Source organism: Aquarana catesbeiana, linkage group LG05 (genome assembly GCF_042186555.1).
Source record: "Aquarana catesbeiana isolate 2022-GZ linkage group LG05, ASM4218655v1, whole genome shotgun sequence".
Lineage (NCBI taxonomy): Eukaryota > Metazoa > Chordata > Amphibia > Anura > Ranidae > Aquarana > Aquarana catesbeiana.
Window position 1 is genome coordinate 72749454 of NC_133328.1, and position 26895 is coordinate 72776348.

General features: G+C 41.7%; 1 protein-coding gene across 5 annotated transcripts in view; it reads right to left on the minus strand.

The window, feature by feature from the left end:
* Positions 1 to 26895, minus strand: part of PARD3 (par-3 family cell polarity regulator) — an 867373-nt gene that overhangs the window by 345831 nt on the left and 494647 nt on the right. For all 5 annotated transcript variants that reach the window (XM_073629882.1, XM_073629881.1, XM_073629879.1 and 2 more), the window contains 2 exons: positions 23463 to 23652; positions 10693 to 10841 (listed from right to left, as the gene is read on the minus strand). In XM_073629882.1, coding sequence (XP_073485983.1) covers positions 10693 to 10841; positions 23463 to 23652 — 339 coding nt within the window. The remainder of the gene's footprint in view (positions 1 to 10692; positions 10842 to 23462; positions 23653 to 26895) is intronic.

A 26895-nucleotide genomic window follows, 5' to 3' on the forward strand; every position in this document is an offset into this window, starting at 1 on the left:
AATTAAACTAATAGCTGCCGAGATTAAATCTAAAAGTAAACACTTTGTTTCAATAGTAACGAGTCAAATGTTCAGAGTTATTCTGCTTTCAGAGTGTTTTCCCCTAATATTTTGAAAACTGCTTAGTGACCTGTCATTGCTTGATGAGAATATCCTTCTCATGGCACACATTAAGGCTACATTCACACGAAAGATTAAATGCAAACAGCAGATTCCTGTGGAAGCACTCAGTGGCCATCTATCTCTAGCTGAAAGTAACAGCTGAATGTGCGCCTACTTGCACACAATAGTCACAGCTCCCGTCAGCCTGTCATTGCTTTGTACAGTGTTCCCGGTTGCAGCTGCTCACATACCTCTGTGATCCAAGCTGCAGGAATCCACCAATTCTTGCTGCAGGAATCTGCTATATGCCCCTAATACCGTGTGTGAATGTAGCCTTATCAAATCAAAGGCTACTAACAGCACTGCAGGGAGCACTTTTTACATTTCCCAGAATGTACAGGAAAAAGTAGACCTGCAGATCCTCTACTTATCTTCCTCTATGAAAGTTAACATTATATAGAATGTTTCAGGATTGCTGTCTGTCTGAATGTCATCTTGTTTTTTTCACATATATAATGAAACTGAAAAAATAGGATTTTTAACGTCATCCTTACCTGTAAAATGCCTTTCTTTGAGTACATCATGGGACACAGAGTCACGGAGGTAATATTCATTACCTGCTGGGTTATACTTCATCATAAGGTGAATGGACACTGGTAGACCAAAGGTCTTCAGACAGGAAGTGATCTCCTATATAACCCCTCCCATACAGGAGGCACTTCAGTTTTGTAGCAAGCACTGAATCCTCAAAAAAGAAGGGAGGGATCTTTGTGTCCCATGATGTACTCAAAGAAAAGGATTTTACAGGTAGGTATTACGTAAAAATACCATTTTCTTTTTCATACATCATGGGACACATAGTCAGGCCAATATTCATTACCTGCTGGGACATCTCAGAGCAATAGCCTTGAGGGGAGGGAGACACCCTGCCAAACAATAGCCATCAGAACTGATACGGCAGCCGCAGTACACTGCGGCCAAAAGCCGAATCCTCGGCTGCTCAAACATCCACTTGATAAAAGTTTGTGAACTTATGCACTGAAGACCAGATAGCAGCCTTACAAATCTGAGCCACAGATACCTGATGGCGAAAAGCACAGGAGGTTCCTACACCCTTGGTAGAGTGAGCTCTCACCCTAAAGGGAGGAGCTTTATGTTTCAGACTGTAGGCCTGAATGATCGACAGACCCAATTGGCAATGGAAGCTTTGGAAGCTGAAAGAAAAGCAGCGCCGCTCTAAGAGTAGTAGGTAGTTAAAATAAAAACTTTAATATTTTAAAATTGTGCACTCACATTTGTGTGATAAAAACAGGCATTGGTAAGTTCTCCTGGGCAACGCAGAGTCACTTCTGGAACCAGCTGGGCTGTGGTGGGGCCGGCCTCGGACGCTTTCGGTGGAGTCCGTAGCTCCGAGGCGTGGGGTTCCCTCTGGCAGCGCGTCAGCAGGTACGTGGGAAGATGACGTCAGGTGGAGGAGAGCGGGGGGCGTGGCCGTAGCGCTCGCGTTCGGAGCATGCGTGCTCCTTTATCAGGCATGGATATCAGCCATGATGGTGTTGGTAATATAGGGAGAGAGGAGGGGAGGGACAGGGGCGGTACACAGGAGTGGCCTGGCAGCGTTGGTGCGTGTCTAACACACGCCAGCAGAAAGGAGGGATAGTGGTGTGACTCATAAGTGCAGGGAGAAAAGTGAAAAAGGGGGAGGGGTTATGGAACTAGAACGATAGGAAGGATAGTTGGAAAAAATAAGAAATTGGGATAAAAATAGGGATAAATATTAAGAAAAACAAGAGAAAAAAATAAAAATGAAATTCAAAATGTGAGAAATGAGAAATATAAAAAATATATGAAAACAGAAAATGAGAAATATAAAAAGAAAAATTAAAATAAAAAATGAAAAATAAGGGTAGACAGTACAAATACAATACACTTTGATACAGTAGGAATCAGAGGGCCCTGCTCCTTAGAGCTTACAATCTAAGAGAATATTTTGAGTATATTTTAAAAAAATATAAAAAAAATACAAAAAATATATATAAACTAATTTTTATAAAGAATATATATATATATATATATATATATATATATATATATATATATATATATATATATATATATATATATATATATATATATATACACAGTATATATATATATTATATTAAAAAATTATATAAAAAATGAGGTGGGAAAAGAATTTTTTTATATATTAGGTGGGAAAAAATATATATTGTATTTTTTATATATTTTTTTATATATACTCAAAATATATTTTCATATTTTTTTATTTTTCATTTTTTATTTTTATTTTTACATATTTTTAATTTTTTATTTTAATTTTTTTTTTATATTTCTCATTTTCTATTTTCATATATTTTTTATATTTCTCATTTCTCACATTTTGAATTTCATTTTTATCTCTTGTTTTTCTTAATATTTATAACTATTTTTATCCCAATTTCTTATTTTTTCTAACCATCCTTCCTATCATTCTAGTTCCATAACCCCTCCCCTCCCCCTTTTTCACATTCTCCCTGCACTTACGAGCCACACCACTATCCCTCCTTTCTGCTGGCGTGTGTTAGACACGCACCAATGCTGCCAGGCCACTCCTGTGTACCGCCCCTGTCCCTCCCCTCCTCTCTCCCTATATAACCAACACCATCATGGCCGTTATCCATGCCTGATGAAGGAGCACACATGCTCCGAACGCGAGCGCTACGGCCACGCCCCCCGCTCTCCTCCACCTGACGTCATCTTCTCACGTACCTGCTGACGTGCTGCCAGAGGGAACCCCACGCCTCGGAGCTACGGACTCTACCGCAAGCGGCTGAGGCCGGCCCCACCACAGCCCAGCTGGTTCCGGAAGTGACTGCGTTGCCCAGGAGAACTTACCAATGCCTGTTTTTATCACACAAATGTGAGTGCACAATTTTAAAATATTAAAGTTTTTGTTTTAACTACCTACTACCCTTAGAGCGGCGCTGCTTTTCTTTCTGCTTTCTCATACCACAGAGTCCCTTCTACTCTGACAAGCTGGCTGCAGCTCATCATAGATGCCTTAACCATCTTTAACTGTTTTTAACTGCTTGTCACCCCTGGACATACCTGAACTCCCACGCCACTGCCTCTTACCTATCCATCAGCAGCACCTGTCAGCGCTCCATTCCTCCTCGGTTACTGCAAGCTTTGGAAGCTGCCTGCCCCTTCTTGGGTCCTTTTGGTAAAACAAAAAAAGTCTGATCCTCGGATCTCTGCATCTAGACAAATAAACCTTGACTGTCCAGACAACATCCAAAGAATGCAGTCGTCTCTCTTCCGCCGAACGAAGACGAGAGAAAAAAGAAGGCAAAATAATGTCCTGATTTAAATGAAAAGCCGACACCACTTTCGGCAAAAAGGATGCAACAGGTCATAACACGACTCTGTCATGGTGAAGGATCAAGTACGGTTCCCTGCATGAAAGGGCCGCCAACTCCCTTCTAGTCGAGGTGATAGCCATCAGGATGGCTAGCTGGCATGACAGCAAGTCTAATGGAATTTCCTTAATAGGTTCAAATGTTTGTTTCTGTAACACAGACAGCACCAAGTTCAAGACCCAAGGACACATAGGTGACCTAATGGAGGGAAGCAAGCGAGTTGCCCCTTGCAAGGTTCAGATCAGTGAATGGGAGGCTAAAGGCCTTTGGAAGAGTACTGAAAGGGCCGAAACTTGACCTCTGATTGTACTCAAAGCCAATTTGATTTCCACAGCTGACTGTGGAAAAGAGAGAATTCTCCCAATCCCCTATTTCCAAGGATGCCATTTTCTGGCTTCACACCAAGCAATATAAGTCTTCCGGACCTTAAGATAAATCTTCCTAGTGATACCTTTTCTAGCATTCACTAGAGTAGACACCACTGGTCCAGAGATGCCAAGGTCCTTTAACACCCTGGCTTCAATAGCCATGCCGTCAAATTTAGAGACTGTAAATTGGGGTGGAATATATAGGACCTTGAGATGGTAGACCGGGGCGACGTGGAAGCATCCATGGTCTGTCTATTGTCAGTCTCACAATCTCCAGGAACCAGGGCCTTCTGGATGACTGGAATCCCCTCTCTTTGAATCCTGCTCAACAAATGTGGAAGGAGAGGGATCGGAGGGAGATCATAAACCAGGGAGTACTGGCTACATGGAACTATCAGAGCATTTGCTCCAACTGCCAGAGGATCTCTTGTTTGCGACACAGCTTGTTGTTGAACCTGGATGCCAGTAGGTCGACCTCTGGCCATCCCCAACGTTGGCAAATTTCCTGGAACACCTCTGGGTGTAGGGACCATTCCCCCGGGCAGATTTGCTGGCGGCTGAGATAATCTGCCTTCCAGTTCTCTACTCCTGGGATATGGACTGCCGATATTATTGCCACATGTCCCTTTGCCCAGGCTAGTATGCAGTTCACCTCTTTCAAAGCTGAATGACTCCTGGTACCACCTTGGTGGTTTATATAGGCCTCTGCCGTGGCATTGTTGGACTGAACCCTGGACTGGACCCTGATGGGGCAGTCCTGAAGCTCCACCTTCCAGGATCGTAGGGCCAGACGTACTACCCGTAATTCTAGGACGTTGATGGGCAGGGTCTGCTCTGTCCATTTCCCCTGAGCTGTGAGCCAGTCTAGGGTCGCTCCCCAGCCTGAGAGACTGCCATCTGTAGTCAGTACTCTTCAAGTTACCTGGAGAAAAGATTTTCCCTTTGGCAGGTTCAGATCCTCCAACCACAAGTTTAGGCTTAAGCATTCCTGAGGAGATAAGCACATTGGATAATCCAGGGCTTTTCTTCCTCTGTTCCAAGCCAACAAGATGTCTTGTTGTAAAGGCCTGGAATGGAACTGGGCATAGGGCACTGCCTACCATCCTCCCTAGAAGACTCATACAGAGCCGAATGGAGGGTTGTCTGGTGCCCCTTATCTGCCACACCTGATCCTTCAGGGCACAGATCCTTAAGGATGGCAAGAATACTCTTGCTTGGACCGTGTTTAGAATCAGACCTAAATATTTTAGACTTTGAGCTGGTCTCAAGGCTGACTTTTCGGTGTTTATGATCCAGCCTAAGCTTTTCAAATAACTGTGTATATTATGCTCTGCTATTATGCTCTCACTGTGTATATTATGCTCTGTTCTAAAGCCTGTAATGAGTGATCTCTGAGCAAGAGGTAATCCAGATACCCGAGCTCCAGGATCCCTTGGGCCCTTAAAAGACCCAATACTGGTGCTAGGAACTTTGTGAACACCCGGGAGCTGTAGCAAGCCCGAAGGGTAGAGCCACAAACTGAAAATGATGTTCCTCTACTGCAAAATGTAGGAACCTCTGATGAGGCTGAAAGATAGGTTTGTGCAAATACACGTCCTTTATATCGATGGAGGCTAAAAAGTCTCCCCTCTGGAGTGAGGTTACTACTGAGTGGACAGACTCCATCCGAAAGGATTGTATCACTAGCTACTTGTTCAGGGACCTTGGGTCCAGAATGGGCCCTTGTGTCCCCGTTTGGTTTCTGAACCATAAACAGGTTTGATTAGCACCCTGTGCCCCTTTCGGGTACCAGAACCTCTACAATCACTCCTTGATGCATTAGATGATGTAGTGCCTGAAGTAATAAGTTTCTTTTTGGAGGATCCGAAGGACGCTGGATCTTAGAAACCTCTGAGGGGGCACCCCCCCGTAACTCCAGCTTATAACCGCGAGATATAATTGAGGTGACCCACTCGTCCTGAATTGTTGTTTTCCAAATGTCCCCAAAGTGCAGCAGCCTTCCCCCACCCGATGGAGTGGGAGCGTCCCCTCAAAAGGAGGGCTTGGCGCTGGGTTTAGAAGAATTTTGGACCCAGGGCTTTTTCTGGCGCTAGCACCCTATTGGCGACGGAACCGCCCTGACGCTGAGACATTTGATGAAGCAGTCCTGGGTTTTTAAACGAGGAACATTTGGTGCTTTTCTTCACAGGAAGTAGAGAACTCTTCCCTTCGGAAATCTTTTGGATATATTTGTCCAAGTGATCACCGAATAAACGTTCTCCCTGAAATGGGAAACCTGCCAATAACTTTTTACAAGGAAGCGCGGCTGACCAGTTCTTAAGCCATTAAAATCTGCACATATGTACAGACTAGAGAGCCAGACGAGAAACCTGCTGTATTGAATCCTTTAAAGCATCAACAGCGCTTGAGGAATATCTGTCTTACTTTCAGGCAGATCATCCTCTTGGTTAGGCCTATCAGGCCGTTTGACTTAATCCTTTATGGACTGGCAAATACCAATTGCTGCAACAGCTGGCTGAATAGCTGAACTGGTGAAAGAAAAGGGAAGCTTTTAATAATAAGTCCAATTTCTTGTCAACAGGGTCTTTCAAGCCCTGTGCGTTATATATCCGACAAGTTAAGTTCTTGTTTAAGGAAAAGACTGCTGCATCTACGGCTGGCCTGCTCCGATTTTTAATAAACGTTTCATCCATGGAATATAAAAGTCCTGTCAGGATGTTCCCAAACACCCACCTGTTCCAACAGGGGGTGTAGTGGGAAAGTCTGTCCAACCTGAAAAGATCTCAGAGATCCCAAAGAGGACCAGGGGGGCTCATTCACCTCTGCAAGAGGAAACTTAAGGGCAGAAAGAACCATTTCGGTCAGAGTCAGGATCAAAAGCCCCTGCGACTGAGAGGCAGACATCAACTGGATACCTTCTTGTCCAGATTGCTCGGAAGCAGACTCCTCATCCGAATCCTGAGCTTTCAGCTCTTCCCAATCCTCAATCCATTCCTGCACCAGACTAGGAGACTTCAAGGAGGGGGATCTGTCACGTTTCCTGACACCCTTTGGGATGGAGGCAATCGTGCCTGCAATCCTGTGCTCTAACCCAGCTAGGGCTGAGGACAGTTCATCCTTAGTGATAAAGGGTGAAGCAGCAGCGTTGGCTGTAGGCACAATACCAGATAAGAGTAGTGGCTGGGATTGCCTGGGAGCCTCAGGTCTTTCAGGGGATATGACTAGGTTCACCAGGAATTACTAATGACATAGGTATGCCCTTCCCTATGGTGTTAGTCCCACTCCTCTGTTGGAAGACATTCAATGCCTGCAAACAAAGAGTACTTGGGTGTAGTTAAAACACCTTTGAAGGGATACCCTGTAATAGGGCTCACCAAGCCCCTATGCAACAATCCTGCTAAGCACCTTTAGCCTGCCAAGCAACACCTGGTGACTCATGTGACCCGGGTAAGGAAAAATGAACCACTGCAAGTCTCTGTTCAGAGCCTGCTTTGTGTCCCACAGCTGCCTTCTGGAAGCACCACATGCTTGGCCTGCACAGCTTAAATAAGCTGGGTGTGCGCCGGAACGTTCCATGTGTGTGTACGCACGCATGTGCGAGGTCCCAGCGAGCGGGCGTGACTGTATTCGCGTACGACGTGAATCTTCGTTCGCTCAGATAAAGGCTATGGCGCATGAACGGCGAAGCCATGTGCGCCATGGCCGCCAAACTGCTGGGCCCAGCGTTTGCTCTTGTGAACGCACATGCGCCATGGCGAACCAAGGCGAAATGGCGCACCGTGGTGCGCCATCATACAGGTAAAAAACAGCCAGACACAAACAAAAAAGGTACGCTTTGCAAACACCCACAGCTAGCCCAGAACTCCCCCAAATGGTCACTGCACACAGGTGTCCATCCTTTAGCTAGCCTGATTGATTGTTACAATCAGTGGGACACCCAATAATAAAATAAAAGGGGTTTCACTTACCCGCCCAGGCGCAGGGCCACTTAGAAGCTAAGGGCCCAATCTTCACCCTTCACGGCGGGTTCATGTCACTTGAACCTTCAAGGACTGGGTACCTTTTTATGTTTAGGGTCCACTCCCTTGGACCTGTACAGCACCCTGCAGGAAATGCTTTAGCACTGTAGTGTCCAGGTTTTCCACTCTGCAGGGTCCAGCGCCCGGAGGCCACGTTACAGGTAAAACCTCGCAGGAACTTGAGTCTTCTTTGCGAGCCTCGGGTACCATTTACCCAAGCATAAAACCTGTGTCAAATGGATCTGTTCGACCAATCCCTTGATTCAATTCTGGAAGCGTTTGTGGGACTAGAGACTGGGAGCTCAGAAAGCTCAAACAAACCATGCCATCCACCTTGCAGACACTGGTAAAAAACTGAAGTGCTTCCTGTATGGGAGGGGTTATATAGGGGATCACTTCCTGTCTGAAGACCTTTGGTCTACCAGTGTCCATTCACCTAATGATGAAGTATAACCCAGCAGGTAATGAATATTAGCCTGACTCTGTGTCCCATGATGTATGAAAAAGAAATAATGTTTTTCAACAATTTGTCCCAAAGCTTTTCTAACCCATTGACTACAGCTTGGTGAAATGACTCAGAAAGCTGTTAACCTTATTTTTTCAAAGCATGAGTATATCAGGTATGTGTACTTGATGTAAACTATTTAACCAATGGATGTCTCTAGTGTTTAAGGGAGTGGTAGATTCTGCTTCATCTAGTCTCAATAGCAGCTGATACAGAAGCAACTACAAAATAAAGATCAAAGCGAGTTGGACTGTAAGGCTTGACATACTTTGTTAATTTTTTTGCATTCGACCAGCGGGTTAAACAGAAAAAAATAGCCAAATCCCAGACCAACACACTTGCTGTGGATAGGAGGATTTTTTCTGCTGAGCCTTTGTATTCACAGTGGGGAGCCTTCCCGCCATCAGAATACAGTGATCAGTGTTGCTGGTTATAGCCAGTGGCTGGTTGTACACAAGTCAATCTATACATGCCCAGCCTGCCCATACATGGATTCAAATTCAGCTGGTTCCTGCTGAACCGACCAGTTTTTGATCCATGTATGTCCGCCTTAAGTCTCTATACCAGTCTTAAGTAGACTCCAGGCTGTCAATATTATCCAGCTTTGAGGTCGAAGGGCTATGTAATAAAATAAAGAGCTGCATTAAATATGGGCCTTATATAGGGCACCACCAAGCATCACTAGTTTGGATTAATCAGCAAGAAGCAGAGACAGGATAGAGAAAAAAAATGTATCTTATCGGTATGGTTTTTCCCCAGTAAGCAAGAATGGTCTGCAGAGTGCCTTGCATACCTTGCAATGTGAGCTAAATCCAAATGGCCACAGAATGCAATCATTTTAGCTTAGAGAAGTACTGGAAGATTCAGATGACTGGAGGCACATTCCATCTGGCTTCTGATGTATGCCCAATAAATGTAAATCAATGTCAAATTACAGTCATGAAAACAAAGTTAAACTCTGGGCAACAATTTCTTATTTAAAATTATTTCAAAGGATATATAATCCACTCTGTGAGCATTAAATTCCTTTGAAATCCCAGACATTACCTTGTAAATGTAGCAGTGACATTATCACTGTGCTGCACGCATGGAGCAAAGCTGTTGGCAGGACCCAGCGGGTCCATCTACTGCAGGCTGCGTGTAGGAACTAGAGGGGGACATATACAAGACCAGTCACCCTGTACAAAAAGGGGGAAGCAATGACCTGTCTTTATTTGGGAAACGCCTGTACAGAGGCAAAGTGCAGGAGCTGTTTCAAGCTAAATTGCTGTGCAAATCTGGAAGAAATACCAAGTAGGAATACACTCGCCTCTTGTATTTAGACCAGGGGTAGGCAACCTCAGCCCTCCAGCCCTGGTGAAACTACAAGTCCCATGAGACATTATAAGACCCTGACAATCACAGGCATGACTCCTAGAGGCAGAGGCATGATGGGATTTGTAGTTTCACCACAGCTGGAGTGCCGAGGTTGCCTACCCCTGATCTGACAATATTAGTTTAGGCCAGATTTGAACTTAAAAAAAAACGGAGGGAAAAAAAAAAAACAACAAGGCATTCTTGGGGCTACATGTGTACTATTATGGAGACTGTAATTCAAATGCTGCTGCTATGACTCGGTTCATCTGTTGTGCAGTGAGAAATGATGACCTTTGAATAAATCCCAGTATCTGGTTATCAGAAGACACAGCAAACGTCATATGTTTGGCTAATGCTTGCACGACTGCCGAACTACCTCTGTCTGGCTGGGGCTGGTAGATCAGAAATAAAATGATATTTAAAGAATTAATTTATCTGAGTGAGAAAGGAAGGTGCTGAGCTCTTTTATCTATGAACTTGTCATGGGGAATAAATCCATATCTTTTTTTATATACTGTAGATACAGAAAAACAGCCATATCCAGCAGGCTGCAGGAAGGTAGCACCTCATAAAGCCATTCTGCAAGGCAGGATTGTGAACAGATAAACTACACAGTGATGATGGAAATACTACATTTCAGGAATTTTAATTCGAATTTTAAGGAATTATCTCACAGACAACTCCAACAGCTGTCATTAGATATTCATCTGTTTTCAGTGGAAATGGGTTTTGAAGGATTTAAAATAATCCATGATTACTACAAAAGAAGAACAGAAAGTGACTTTTTCTCTAGGTATATATATTTGATAATGACACCAAAAAAAAAAAAAAAATCTTCTATACATAGTGTGACTGATGGAAGAGATTTTCCACAAAAAAAAATAATTAAACCACAATATTTAAGAAATAAACATATTTGTTACCTAAATCCATGCTTTTGGATTTTCGGGTTTTAACAAAGTCCAACTGACTGGCGTCTCCAAACTGCTTGGTGCGTTTCTCTGACATGCTCTGGCGACCAAACCCCTCTCTCTGGAAGGCAAGGGATGGATCTACATCTGGACTCAAAGTGCTGAAAGAAATTTAAAATAGTATTCATAATCACCAATCAAGAAATAGTGTGTGTTTGTCAGTGCGAGTGTGTGTATTTCATAAGGAATATGTTCTACATAGACACATTAGACAGATTAAATGAGAAGTTTGCCTTTTGGGAAAAAATAATACATGCACATATTTTTGCAGAAAGAAAAGTGCATTTATTCTTATTTCCCGCAGAAGCATGCAGAGCATTGCACCTGTGATCAGTGGATCTTGAGTGCAATGTCAGTCTCCTTGCAGACAAGCCGCCCATACCTCTGCACAGGCTGTCTGTTTAAAAGCTCTTCAGTGCCCTCGCAGTTCATTGGGAACTACAAACCACCTGCTGCAATGGCATCCAGGACTTGTAGCTCATTCATTTACAGACTGTTGTGAATAAATAATGCTTAGGGGAAGGGGGGTGGGGTGGGGACAGAGAGAATGCTGGAGCATGTTACTAGTTACACCCTACTAGGAATGGGCTCAGGCGAGTTCAGGATCCTAATCCCAACCCACCTGCCCGATCCTGCCAGGAAGCCGGCATTGCACAACGCTAGTCCCAGGCAGTGAGATATTTCCCAGTCCGAAGCTGCACAAATTGAGCAATATCTCACTGCCTGTGATTAGCGGTGTGCAGTGTCGGCTTCCTGGTGGGATCAGGCAGGTGGGTTGGAACTAGGAACCCGAACACGCCCGAGCCCATCTCTACACCCTACATATGGGTGTAATGTTTACCATGCTCCAAAAGGTGAACTTAGCCCTTTACGTTGCTGCTGGCTAAATTTTACCACTTCTGCCCCGGAAGGATTTGCCCCCTTCCTGACCGGGTCATTCTTTGTGATACAGCACTGCATCGATTTAAACTACAATTGTGCGGTCGTACGACGTTGTACCCAAACAAAATTTGTCGTTTTTTTCCCCACAAATAGAAATTTCTTTTGGTGGTATTTGATCACCTCTGCGTTTTTTATTTTTTGCGCTATAAAGAAAAAAAAAAGTAACAATTTAAAAAAAATATTTTGTAGTTTTTGCTCTAATAAACATCCCCAAAAGTTATAGCGCCTACAAAATAGTGGATAGATTTATGTCATTTTTATTATTTTATTTTTTTACTAGTAATGGCGGCCATCTGCGATTTTTATCAGGACTGCAACATTGCGGCAGACAGATCGGACACTTTTGACACTATTTTGGGACCACTGACATTTATACAGTGATCAGAGCTAAAAATAGACATTGATTACGGTATAAATGTCAATGGCAGGGAAGGGGGTTAACACTAGGGGGCGATCAAGGAGTTAACTGTGTTCCCTAGGTGTGTTCTAACTGTAGGGTGGATAGAACTGACTAGCGGAGGAGAGAGATCGGTGTTCATATTTAGTATGAACACACAATCTCTCTCCTCTCCCCTGAGAGAACTGGGATTTGTGCGTTTACACACACAGATCCCGGTTCTTGCTCTGTCACAAGCGATGATGGGTGCCCGGCAGTCATCGCACCAACCGGGCACATGCATCTGCGCTGGAGACAGGCGGCGGGCGCGTGCCTGCTGTGACATCTTAAAGGAGCGACGTCCAGCTACGGTGATTTGCGTAGCCGTGCCAACCTGCCACAGTATAACTGCGGCAGCTGGTCTGCTAGTGGTTAAAGACAACACCAGCTTTATTACCCCCCCTTAGGCTTTTCTCATTATCTATTATCGACATGTATAAATACATAGGTCCATATAGTGAACTTGGTGTTGCATTATTCACTTTAAGGTCATCACAAAGGACAAGGGGGCATGCTTTACCTCTGGAGGAAAAGAGATTTAATTTTCAAATATGGAAAGATTTCTACACAGTAAGAACTGTGAAAAGGTGGAATAGACTCCCTCAAGAGCTGGTTCTGCCTTGCTCAGTAGATTGTGTTAAAAAAAAGGCCTGGATTCCTTCCTAAATGTACAGAATATAACTGGGTACTAACATTTATAGGTAAAGTTGATCCAGGGAATATCCAATTGCCTCTCAGGAATTTTTTCCCCTGCTACAGCAAATTGAATCATGCTTTGCTGGAGTTTGCCTTCCTCTGGAATAATTGTGGGTATAGGATTGTGTATATGGGTTTGTTTTTTTTTGTTTTTCTCTTTTATTGGTTGATCTAGATCAGGGGTCGCAAACTGGTGCCCCTCCAGCTGTTGCGAAAGTGCCTGTGCCTCTGCCTGTGGCAGTCACACTTTTAACTGTAAGCCTTGCAATGCCTCATGGGACTTGAAGTTTCGCAACAGCGGAAGGGCCACCAGTTTGGGACCTCTGATCTAGATGGACCTGTGTCTATTTTAACCATACTATGTTAGCCTCTTCTATGTACATTACTGACCCTGGTTGTATGGTCCTACAGAGGGCAGCTCTAACTTTATTTCTGGGCTAAGCCTTACCAACCACCCTCTCGGCTAACAAGAGTGCCCATTATAGCCATACAAGTGCTAACACTGCTAAGTTTAAAGGGGGGATGGAAAGCTTAACCTAAATCGAATATGTCTAATTCTAGAAGTTTGGGTACTTGTAAAACACCTGTCACCTCAAGGACACACAGGAAGCATTTTTTTCCCATGTCCCATTCATACTGCAATGCAGCCTAGGGCACGTTGCGATAAAATACTGACACGCTGCATTTTATTGCAGCGCACCATTGACAGCTTTACTTTAAAGTGTATTTCCACTTTTACACCTCCATATTTGAAAACACCTATTTTATATTTGTTACATTTTATATTTGTTATATGTTCCCATTCACATAGCATAACTAAAAAATTCAAAACTTGTTGCTTACTTTTTAATTCAAAAAATCGGCCTACCATTTCCATATTTTATCTAATGTTAAGGAGAGGGCTAGACAGTTGTTTTCAAAGCATTATTAACTCTGTCTGTACTGTGCTAGCAGATCCTCATTAGTTGTATACCAGATGTGCAGGACTCTCTGTCTTAAAGGGTTAAAGCAGAACCATCACATACCGCTGACATTTTCTGGTGGGGCTTCAGGAGTCATTCATTCTGATATACACTGGTACAATGCCAAGAATGTATGCGGAGATTGGCACATACAGCTTAGTGTCAATGCAACAGAAGATTTCAAACAGGTAGGTAAATTTGTTTTATTGCAGAGGAAGAGAAAAACAAAAATCTGCCTGCTCGAAAAATTTTTAACTGAAGGATTACTTCTACTTTAAAGAACTCAAGCCTTCGGTGGTACATTGTTTATGCACTTAAAAAAAAAACAAAAAACAAAAAAAAAAAAAAACTGTCTCTACATCTGTCTCTTACTTGCACATTATTCTGACTAATTCTTAACTACAATACAGAGTGCTGAGTATAACCCTGCTCCAAACAACCAGAAAGGGAAGAATTATTTTTTGTATAATTATTTTTAGGTATGCTTTGTGAACATGTAGTGGGTAGTTCTCAAATCTGACTGTAATGGGTGAAATGCACTTTAAACTGAAGCACATCTGTTATTTAAAGGATAAATAATGTAAAGCAAATAAATCCAGGGTAGAAAATGTGAAAACGCTTAACTTAGGCTTTAAAAGGGCAACAAAAATTGAATTTAGCCACAGACATAACACACTTATTTAAAGTGTCACTCCATAAGTGCTTTGCAGAACAAACATTTCCAAATGTCCTGAAAGTCACCTTTCCCCATGTATTACTGAGCATGGTGATTAAGCTGTGTCCCACCAGCACATTCATCCCTCTTCCGCCCAATTATTAAAATATTCATCAGATTTTTGCAGGCTCAAATCTACTCCCCAGGATTGATTTGGGAAGAGCTTCGCCACCCGGCGACCCTGCATATTATTAACATTCCTTATATTAATCCCTTCTTATTGCACTTTTTGTTTTCATAATATTTTCATGAAGGATTAGGGAGATAATGTCATGCTGGACGGCATACATTTTCCTCTGTGATTCAGAACAGCTGCCAGGCTTGTTTGTATAACCCTCATATGTCCATTGTGACTGCTCCAAGTTTCTGCCTCCGAGCATGAGGTTGTAGAGAACACGCAGCTCCCTTCTGTCTACTTGGCCCCCTGACTGCAGGAAATTGAACTGCATGGCTTTATTGTTAATGAATCTGGTCTTTAATGGCTGCTTTATAATGTGTGCACTTCGATTGTGAATACAGAAACCAGAAAGTCACATGGTCAGAACTGGCTGTACCAGAAGATGATTCTCTATGTCTTAATAGGTGATGGGCCTAATTAATATGGCACAAGAAGCATGACCTTTAATCAGAATCCAGTGACATTAGCTAAATACTCTGAATACACTTATAGTTTATTAAGAAAGAGCGACAGGTAAAAAGTCCTTACAAGCATGCAAAACTTAAATGGCAATTCCAGGCAATTAAACAAAAATATCAGTGAGCTGTTAATATTAACCAGAAACTTCATATTAGGCGCTAATTAAACAGTATATATATATATATATATATATATATATATATATATATATATATATATATATATATATATATACACACACATATATATACATACACACACACATATACATCTATATATATCATCCCCTCATGATCCTATGGACTAGCTAGGACCTAGCAGAAATACACAAAGCCCTAAATCTTATGTGCCGCATTGAATGTCTTCTCTTTTCCAGTGAGATGTAATGTTTTCTGGAAGTCTGCAGTGTATGGAGCAGAGATATCATTTATTTATTTTTGCAGGATCAATGATGTAATTAAATTGCCAAGAGTTTTAGATGAACAGGACTGGGAATTTATGGCCTTCAGAATTTATGGTTCAGAAGTTCAGGGTATTGGCTACCAAAACATTTGATAAAGTAAGTAGGTGTCTTCAGCACTGAGCTGAAAAACAATCTGTTGAAGTGCAGTGTTGAGTGCTCAGATTGCCAGTCCACTCGAAACTAATATTTCAGATTTTGGTAAATGTTGGAAAGCTTAACCACCCAAGAGTTTCTTCAGATCTCCAAACTTTCTAAAGATAGGGCCAGTTTGTTGTCCTTCAGACTTTAGGGTGGCTGGACTGGGCCCAGGGTGAGTAAACAATGCTGATCTTTGATATTAGGGGGAGAAATGTCGTCGGTGGAAGGAATAATTCTCCATCGTTGGTGTCAGAGAAAGGAATAGTGACCTATTGTTGGTGTCAGTGGCAGGAATAATAATGCCTCAAGGGCTCAATAAAGGCAAGCAAAGATCAGCACCCAGCCCCAGGGCCATAGTGTGGAGACCACTGTCCTAGAGCCATTCTGCCTGCCTGTTTTTTTTATTGTATTTTGAAAAATAAGAAGTGGGAGCAAGCAAAAGTGGCTGCAGACACCCATAATCTGTAAAGAGGGCAGAAACATGAACTATGGCAAGGAAATCTCACTACCTTGAAGATAATCTTCACCAGTCTTTATCAAAGAAAACAATGTTGCCTGTCTACCTCTGGTTTCAACTGTTTGGTGTTGATCTACTAAAACTGGAGTACACAAAATCTGGCGCACCTCTGCATAGAAACCAATTGGCTTCCAGGCTTTTTGGGGTTTTTTTTTGTCAAAGCTTAAAGTGGTTGTTACCCTAAAGAAAAAATCATGGTCCTGCCCCTTTAAGGAACGAGCTATAACATAGTGCTTTTTCCTTTTCAATTGCAGCTTTCTATCTTCTACAGCAGTGGTTCTCAACCCTGTCCTCAAGTACCACCTATAGGCCATGTTTGCAGGTTTTCCTTTATCTTGCACAGGTGCTTTAAATCATAGTCAATGGCTTAGTATTTTGGACAGCTATTTTATTCAAGAGAAATTCCCAAAACATGGCCTGTTATGCTACTTGAGGACAGGGTTGAGAACCACTGTTCTACAGTACCTGGTTGATCCTGACTTCCCATCTGTGAGCTGACCACGTTTATCATGGCTGCTGAGCCATGAAATTGTGGTCAGAATGTGTGTCTCTGTCATCCAGCGTCTCTCCTGTGCATCTCTGCATTTTCCCATCCTCCCCGTCCCTCTCAGTTTCGGTTTTAGTGTGTAATGAGAACACAATCTCCTTTCCTTTCCTCCCCTCCCCGCCCAGCCAGCCTTCATTTACTGACTATACTGTTTACCCAAAACAGAAGGGAATCTCGGTCCCTTCCACTTGGCTCCCTTAGATCAGGATCCAGAGCTGAGGGAGGACATGTGACCATAAATGAGCACAAAGAAAAAAGGTATTAAGATTGGAAAAAATAAAAGCAAACTGCACTGTACTGCTAAATGTACAAACAAATAAATACATGGAGGTTAGATCAGTTTTAGCCATTTAAGTTTACAACCACTTTAACCACTTTCGGACCGTCCACCATATGTATGTACATCGCTACTTTGACGTTATGTACTGTGGTTATGGCAGCAGATAGCTCCCATAACCCTGGTATATTTTTACACAGCAGGCGACCCGGCGTCAGATAGAAGTGGTCCTGGCGGATACGCCAAGGGATCACTTTTATGGGTGGTGGGAGAGTTGCCCGAACCCCCCCTCCCCCCCGCCGCTTCACAGTTGTTTTCCCCGCTTACCAGAGCCATCGGTAGTTGCAAAAATGATCCGTGTGCTGGACAGATGGGCATGAAGTCGAGTGAGGGCAAGATGGCCCAGTCGACACTATGCCCTTGGAGGACTGGAGCGACATCAAAAAGGGCCCATTTTCTTTTTGCTTTTAAATGTAAATGTGAGATCTGAGGTCTTTTTTTTACCTCAGATCTCACATTAAAGAGACTTTGTTCTACTTATTTCTATTACAAGGGATGTTTACACATAAAAGTGATCAAAACATTTTTTTTCAAAGAAACAGTGTAAAAATAAAAAGTGTAAATAATATAATAAAAAAATTAAATAAAATTCAAAGCGCCCCATCCCTCTGAGCTCATGCACAGGAGTGAACGCATATGCAAGTTGCGCCCACATGTGAGGTATCGCCATGATCATCAGAGCGAGAACAATAATTCTAGCACAAGACCTCCTCTAACTCTAAACTGGTAAGCTGTAGAAAATTTTAAAGTGCCTATGGAGATTTTTAAGTACCTTAGTTTGTCGCCATTCCAGGAGCGTGTGCAATTTTAAAGCATGACACATTGGGTATCAATTTACTCGGCAAAAACGTTACTGTTTTCCTATTTTTTAATTGAAAAAAGTGTATATTTTTTTAAAAAGCCTGTTTGTAAGACGGCTGCGCAAATACAGTGTGACAAAGTACTGTAAAAAGCTCCATTTTATTCCCTAGAATCTCTGCTAAAAAAAAAAAAAAATACAATAACGTTTGGGGGTTCCAAGTAATTTTCTAGCAAAAAAAATACTGATTTTAACATGTAAACAACAAATGTCAGAAATGGGCTTGGTCCTTAACTGGTTAATTGAACAAGCTGAAGTTAGAAGCTGACTGGCTACCATGGACAGCTGTACCAGATTTTGCACGCTCCAGTTTTAGTAAATCAACACTTTTGTGACAGATTTGAAACAAATATGCAAACCAAAAACTTCAGAGTGAAATCAGGACTCCTAATCTCCATACTAACTCTTAGTGTCTTATAACGTACTAAACATATTCAATATAGCATGACAGCCAGGGAATAATATTTTCTGAAAAGGTCAGAAATGGCAACATTATATATATATATTATACACAAACACACACATATATATATATATATATATACATACACACACACACACTATATAGACACACTCAATGTAGGTTTTCGTTAATGGCAATGTAGTTAGGACCTGTGTATATGAGCTATTGTTCGCATCGGATCTGCCTTTCTCTTCATGCAATTGAATAGGTATGCCAAAGCAGCTTAAGAGGAGGTCAACTACAAGTCAAACCAACATGCGCATGACCTTAGAAGTGTCTCAAACACCTGAAAGTATGCTGCATTTTCCCATCCAAATAATCCCTTTACCAAACTGCAAGTGGCATGACCTTAAACATTGAACAGTAGGTCGGAAATGAGAAAACTAAAAAAAACAAAATGTTCATTGGAACAGAATTCCCAAAGAGTAAGGGATTGTTATTCTACCATCCCAGAAGTGCCAAGTTACAGTTAAGTCCATATATATTTGGACACAGGCAGAATTTTAGTTTTTTTCAGGTATTTACCAAAACATATTCAAGCTATAGTTATATAATGGATATGGTCTGAAAGCGCACACTCTCAGGTTTAATTTGAGGGTATGTACATCCAAATCGGAGGAAGGGTTTAGGAATTACAGCTCTAAAGAATAGCTATCCCCTCTTTTTCAAGGGGCCAAAAGTAATTGGACAATTGAATCAGAAGCTGTTTCATGGCCAGGTGTGGGCTACCCCTTCATTATTTCTTCATCAATTAAGCAGGTAAAAGGTCTGTAGATTCTAAGTGTGGTATTTGGGATCTATTGCTGTGAACCTACATCATGTGTTCAAAGGAGCTGTCCCTGCAAATGAAACAGGCCATTGTAAGGCTTCATAAAACAATTTCTCGATTTTTCGAACGTTTTTCATAACAAATCCATCAGAGAGATAGCAACGTTAGGAGTGGCCAAATCAATAGTTTAGTATATTCTGAGGAAAAAAAGACGCACTGGTGAGCTCAGCAACATAAAAAGGCCTGGACGTCCATGGAAGACAACAGTGGTGGATGATCATCGGTCCTCTCTATGGTAAAGAAAAACCCATTCACAACATCCAGACAAGTGAATGACATTCTCCAGGAGGTGGGGGTATCATTGTCAAAGTCTACAATCAAGAGAAGACTTCATGAGAGCAAATACAGTGGGTTCTCCACAACGTGCAAACCATTCATAAGCCTGAAGAATAGAAAAGCCAGATTAGACGTTTTTCAAAAAACATCTAAAAAGCCAGACCAGTTCTGGAAAAGCATTCTTTGGATTGATGAAAGGTTAATCTGTACCAGAATAATGGGGAGAACAAAGTGTGGAGAAGTCTTGGAACGGCTCATTATCCAAAACACACAACGTCATCTGTAAAAAATGGTGGAGGCGGTGTGATGGTATGGGAATGCATGGTTTTCATTGGCACTGGGTCATTGGTGTTTATTGATGATGTGACAGAAGACAGAAGCAGCTGGAATAATTCTGCAGTGTGTAGAGATATACTGTCAGCCAAGAATTACACAAATGCAGCAAAGTTGATTGGACAGCACTTCACAGTACAGATGGACAATGATCCAAAACACACTGCATAAGCAACCCAGGAGTTTTGAAGGAAAAGAAGTGAAACATTCTGCAATGGCAGAGTCAATAATCTGATCTCAACACAATTGAGCATGCATTTAACTTGCTGAAGGCAAAACTAATGGCTGAAAGACCCACAAAGAACAACTGAAGACTGCTGCAGTTAGAGGCTTGCAAAGCACCAGAAAGGAGGAAACAGTCTTTGGTAATGTCCATGGGTTTCAAACTTTAGGCAGTCATTGCAAGTAAAACATTCTCAACAAAATATTAAAAATTAAAAATTTTATTTATGATTACATTCATTTGTCCAATTACATTTGAGCCCCTGAAAATGGAGGGGGGGGGGGGGCTGTGTATAAAAATGTTTGCAGTTCCTAAAATTTGTACTTGATATTTTTGTTCAGCCCCTTGAATTAAAGCTGAAAGTCTGCACTTTAAATTCATTTGGATTGTTTTGCTTTAATTTTTTTTTTTCTGGTGGCATACAGAGCCAAAAGTATGAAAATTGTGCCTGTGTCCAAATATATATATATGGACTTAATGCCAAAGCATGTAAACATGTGGCAGCTGTAATGGCTAGCTCCCTTCCACAACAATGTTTCAGAATAGCTGAGATGAGCTGTACAGGGAAGGTGCTCTGCTTCGCTCTTTCCCTGGCAATCATGCTGATGCTCTAAAAGCATGCTCAAGAGAAGGACCAACTGCAAAAGCGGCATATAATAATTCTCACTGCTTGTACTAATTATCACTACAGCCTTAGGAGGTGGCACAACTGAGAGCTTTATTTTGCTTATTGATGTACATAATTACAAGGCTTGCAAATTATGCACAATTCCCCAATTACGAAGAGAGGCTGTAGTCTTCAGACTGTTTAATAATTATCAAATTCCAGGTGACTATCAACTCTGGGTTTCACTGTGTGAAGAAAATAATGCAAACCTGCCAGGTAGTGTGGCACAGAAACAAAACAATTGGCTGTATCCCATATCTATTAGCAGGTATCAGTTTTGGCTGTTTTCTCAAACTGAATGAATGCATTTGGTACAGAAGCCACAGGACAGCAACTGAACTACAAATTGTATGAATAAATGTGGGTATCAGAAAGAACTTACATATTTTATCTTCCTGGGGACCCATGAGGATAAAAATATGAGCTGTTAGTACTGATATTTTCAAAGGTCAGAAGTTGTCGCTCTGAACCTGGCTTTACTACCTCATAAGTCAATCAACCTGATCAACCTGGAACAAGCATGTAGACAGTAAAGTCTGAAAGTCTAAGCGCTTCTAAAAACTTTCTATAGGTTAGTGCTTTAATAGATATTGTTTGTTCCCCCAAAAGACAACAGAGGCCACTGCTACCCCTGTCCCTATATAGTTCCCGTTCCCTCCTAAATGTCCAGAGCTATGGCTCCCAATAAGTAAAGCTGTTATCACCTCTTGCCATTGCTGTACATTCTTGCTAAATAAAAAAATTAAAAAGTGTGATTTGCCTTGCTAATGCTTTGGTTTCAATACTCAACTATACCAAGTATAGTGATTAGGAATTTGTTGAATGTCTGTTTTGGGTCAGCAACTCAAAAGGATTAAAAGGCTAGACAGCCCAGCAAACAGCACTTTCAGATTTTGGCCAGTGACTACAGCATTGGTGCACTTTAACACTGTACCAACACTAAAAGCATACCTATCAACTTTCTGAGATGGGAATGAGGGAAATCTATTAGCAAAAGTATATAGGCATAAGACACACCTCCTGCTACCCTCCTTGGTTACTTCCCTTCATATATCTTCTTTTAGAGCCGGCGATTCCCTGCACCTTAAGATCAATCATAGGGGCTTGATCATTCTTACAGGCAGCAGAAGGAGATGTGTGTCCCCCCCCCTCCACGCTTCTCCCATACGATTAGCGAGAGGGAGAAGGAATCAGTCCATGCCAGAAGTTTACCATAGAGAATCTGGTCATCTCTCTATGATCTTTCGGAGGTCGGGCACGATGTTATGATGTCACCCCCGGCATCTAAATTTGAAAAAATGCCGCCGCCTCTACTGGGAAGCCAGGATCGTTTTTTTTGTTTTGTTTTGTTTTTTCTGGCTTCCCAGCCTAGAGGCGAGATCTGGGGACTTATTGACCCTAGATTTCGCTGTGGACCTGTCACGCACTATTCCTTTTACAAGGGATGTTTACATTCTTTATAAGAGGAATAAAAGAGATAAAAAAAAAAGTAAGTGTCAAAATAGAATAAAAGTAAAATAAACAAAAAAAATTAATAATTAAAAATTAATAATATAATAAAAATGCAAATTCTAGCGCTAGACCTCCTCTGTAACTCTAAACAGGTAACCTGTAAAAAATGTTAAATTGACGCCTATGGGGATTTTTAAGTACCAAAGTTTGGGGCCATTCCACGAGTGCGCACAATTTCTAAGTGGGACATGTTAGGTATCTATTTACTTGGAATAACAGCATCTTTCACATTATGCAAAAAAAATGGGCTAACTTTACGGTTTTGTTTTTTTTTTAATGCATGAAACAGTTTTTTTTTTCCCCAAAAAAAAAACATTTGGAAAATGACTGCGCAAATATTGCGTGAGATAAAAAGTTACAATGACCACGATTTTATTCCCTATGGTCTCTGGGGGTTCCGAGTAATATTCTAGCAAAAAAATTATGATTTTTACATGTAAGAGTGAAGTGTCAGAATTGGCGTGGGTAGGAAAAGGTTAAAAGAAAATTGTACAAAAAAAAAAAAATTGACTGGTTAAACACAAAATTGCTTTTTTACCACTTTTACTACTATTCCTTTATATTGGCTTTTGGAATTTACAGATGCAGCGAGTTAGAAATTGGATGGGAAGTTTAGGACTTTTTGATAGATAAAACTATATAGATCAGACCAAAATAAGGGACAAATGAGGAGGAGAGAGGGACATAGGGAAGTCCCTCAGAATCAGGGACAGTTGGGAACTGTGCAAAAGGGCCAAGGAGCATGATGAGCCTTTTCTTCTCCATAGAGCAGGGCAAGCTGAGTCTGGTTTGTTGCTTAACTTTCAAATGGTGCATAAATCTCCTTAACATTAGAAATACTTGTAATAGAGTTGAAATTTGTATCCCAGGACCGATTTACAGCCTGCAATCTCACCATGTTCCCATCACCAGATCATATTAAGTGGTTTGCAGAGGCTGATACAGTGAAAATAGGTTCCTCTTTCCAAAGCAGGCTTTTGGAGTTATTGAATGCTAGAAACAGATACAAGTTAGTGCTTTTCTGCCAAACAGTGCATTCAAAATAGAAACACAGATTTTGTGGTTTGTCTTGAGCTCTTTTAAATGAGTCGGAGTTTAAGCAGAACCTGCTTGAGGGTTAACCTAAACTACAATGTGCTGACCTTACAAAGAAATACAATCCAGGCTTACCTCTCTGTGGATTCACTAGTAACATTTTTTGACCAAGCTCCTGCGGAGTCTGTAACACATCCTACATCATCGTGTGAGCTGGACGACGAGTGGTCAGAGAGCTGGGAAGGCATTGCTGGGGATCTGTCATCTTCGATGATCACAGTGTCATCCTGAGGCATGTTCACTGTTGGGGAAAGCTGATATTTACCTGCAGAAAGCAGAAAACAGCATTACATGACAGAAAGCTTGACTAAGCAATTCCAGCAGCAGCTCAACACTCCCTTCCAAAGTACTGTTCAGTGTCTTTGGAGCCCTCAGACTTGAGTTTATTAAAGCGGAACTTCAGTCATTTTTTCATCTTTCCATCTATTAACCACTTCAGCCCCGGAAGGATTTACCCCCTTCCTGACCAGAGCGTTTTTTGCGATTCGGCACTGCGTCGCTTTAACTGACAATTGCGCGGTCATGCGACGTGGCTCCCAAACAAAATTGACGTCCTTTTTTTCCCACAAATAGAGCTTTCTTTTGGTGGTATTTGATCGCCTCTGCGATTTTTATTTTTTGCGCTATACACAAAATAAGAGCGACAATTTTGAAAAAAACGCATTATTTTTTACATTTTGCTATAATAAATATCCCCCAAAAATATATAAAAAAAAAAATTTTTTTCTTCAGTTTAGGCCGATCGTATTCTTCCACATATTTTTGGTAAAAAAAATCGCAATAAGCGTTTATTAATTGGTTTGCGCAAACGTTATAGTGTTTACTAAATAGGGGATAGTTTTATGGCATTTTTATTAATACATTTTTTTTTACTAGTAATGTCGGCGATCAGCGATTTTTATTGTGACTGCGACGTTATGGCGGACATGTCGGACATTTTTGACACCATTGTCATTTATACAGCGATCAGTGCGATTAAAAATGCACTGATTACTGTGAAAATGACACTGGCAGTGAAGGGGTTAACCACTAGGGGGCGGGGAGGGGTTAAGTGTGTCCTAGGGAGTGATTACTAACTGTAGGGGGATGGGCTGTGTGGGTGACGTCACTGATCTCTGCTCCGATGACAGGGAGCAGAGATCGAGTGACACCTGTCACTAGGCAGAACGGGGAGATGCTGTTTACAACGGCATCTCCCCGTTCATCCGCTCCGTGAGGCGATCGCGGGTATCCCCGCGGCGATCGAGTCCGTGGGACCCACGACTCGACTCACGGAGCTGCCGACCGGCGCACATGCACGGGCACGGCGGGAAATTCAAATGGACGTACAGGTACGCCCATGTGCCCAGCCGTGCCGCTCTGCCGACGTACATCGGCATGCGCCGGTCGGCAAGCGGTTAAATCTTCTGCCCTTGTTGTTTTACCTTTGGATAGTAAAACATTTTTTTTTCTGCCAGTAGATACCTTATACAGCCCACTTCCTGTTTCTTGTCTGGAAAAATGCCTAGGCGTTTGACATCATGCACATCTCTCTCTAACTCTGGTGAAAGTTTGCCAGGAAGGGAGGGGGGATAAGTCATAAGAAGGCCAATCAGAGATGCAGAGCTGGAGGTGTGCCTCTGTGTAAATCCAGGAAGTGAACAGGCAGCAGCTTCAGCTGCCCACAGTTAAAATGATTGCAGCCAGACTCAGTGGAGGGAGATTTCTGCAGCATATTTGGCAAGTACAGAATCATAGTATATATAAAATAATATGCAAAGTGGTTGGAGGGAAGCTTCAGAATTGTAAAGATGTTTGTATTACAAATTATGTGAGCAGACTGCAGTTCCTTTTTAAGAAAAACAGCAGACATGTATTTATTTACTGTGTGTGACAAATTATGCCAGCTAGGAATTAAAAAGTGAGCAATACACATGGCTTACAAGTCTATGCTTTCAAATCATATGGCTAAAAATAGGATTTTTAAAACAGCTTACCTGTAAAATCCTTTTCTTGGAGTACATCATAGGACACAGAGCCTTCAGTATTTACTTAGGGGGTTATAGCTACCTTCAGGTGTTGACACTGGCACACCCAATACAGGAAGTGGACTCCCCTATATAACCCCTCCTCCTTTCAGGAGTATCTCAGTTTTTGTAGCCAAGCAATATAAGCAATATACTTACACCCCATAAAAAGAGGGGCGGGACCTCTGTGTCTTGATTCAATCATTTTTATTGAACATTTATAAAGAAGAGTAACAGTCATAATATATTCAGTAATATTGTTATGATACAGATATGATTTATACTCCAGTATCTACAGAGTATTAAACACATCCCATTGCTGTACTTTAGGTCAAATTCCTTGAAGTTAATAGAGCGTTACATCTAAAAGGTATTATAAAGAGAGAAGGATCACCCTCTGTGCCCCCCTATGGGATCAAGCTGCGCCTCAGAAGGGTAATCCTCCCTCACCCCGTACTTCTACTAGGTTAATATTGATCATTTACATTTAAAGGAGCATCAAAAATGAATTGCTGTAGTTGAAAATACTTATAAAGGAAGAAGTTATTATATAACGTTATTTACAAATATTTAGGTACTTAAGGTGTGTGAGAGAAAGAAGAGAAGGCTTTCCTAGAGGACCAGTTGGACTCATATTTAGAGGTGTTGTCATCTTTGTATGCCATTATTCTTTCGTATTCAGCTATCATTTATTTTGGCTCTTACATCCCTTACACTGTGGACATCCATAGTCTTCCATCTGTACATTATTGCTGATCTCGCAGCTAGTAAGGTGTGTGTGGCAATAGACCTCACTGCTTTTGGGAATAATGACATATTGATGCTGAGTATGGCCTGTTCAATGTTCGGTTTTGAAAGGACTCCTGACACTTTTGAGATCAGGTTAAATATGTCTGACCAAAATTTGCAGAGGTTGATACAGGACCACACCATATGTGACATGGTGCCTACCTGCCTGCACTCCCTCCAGCAAAGGTTTGAATTATCTTTTGAAAACTTAGCGACTTTATAGGGAGTGAAATACCACCTCAACATAAGTTTTTGGGAAAGTTCTTCGTAGTTAGCACACCTAGAATACTGATGATGGCATTTTATTGCACCCATCCATTGTAGTTCCGTGAATTCCTTACCCAGTTCTTTTTCCCATTTTAGTAATGAATTTCCAAATTTTTCTGAGATCGGTCTATGAGTGCCCTTTGTAGTTCGATAGAAAGAGGAGATCTGGGTATATGTAAAGACTTCTGTGTTTTGAATCTTGTACTTGTGTTGAATAGCTATAAATGGCATTATTTTGTCCCCTATTATGATGTCTGCTAGATTTAGTATTTTGTTCTCTATCCAGTTGTCTAGCCGTATGTTAGAGATTATCCACCTTAGGGTGTCTAGAAAGATAGGGACATTGGTTGTTGGGTAGAATGCATTCCCCGTTGGGTTTAGTTCTGTCCAGGCCTGACATGTTGTTTGAATTGTGGGGTGGTCTGCTAGGTCACTGTCTTTAGGTA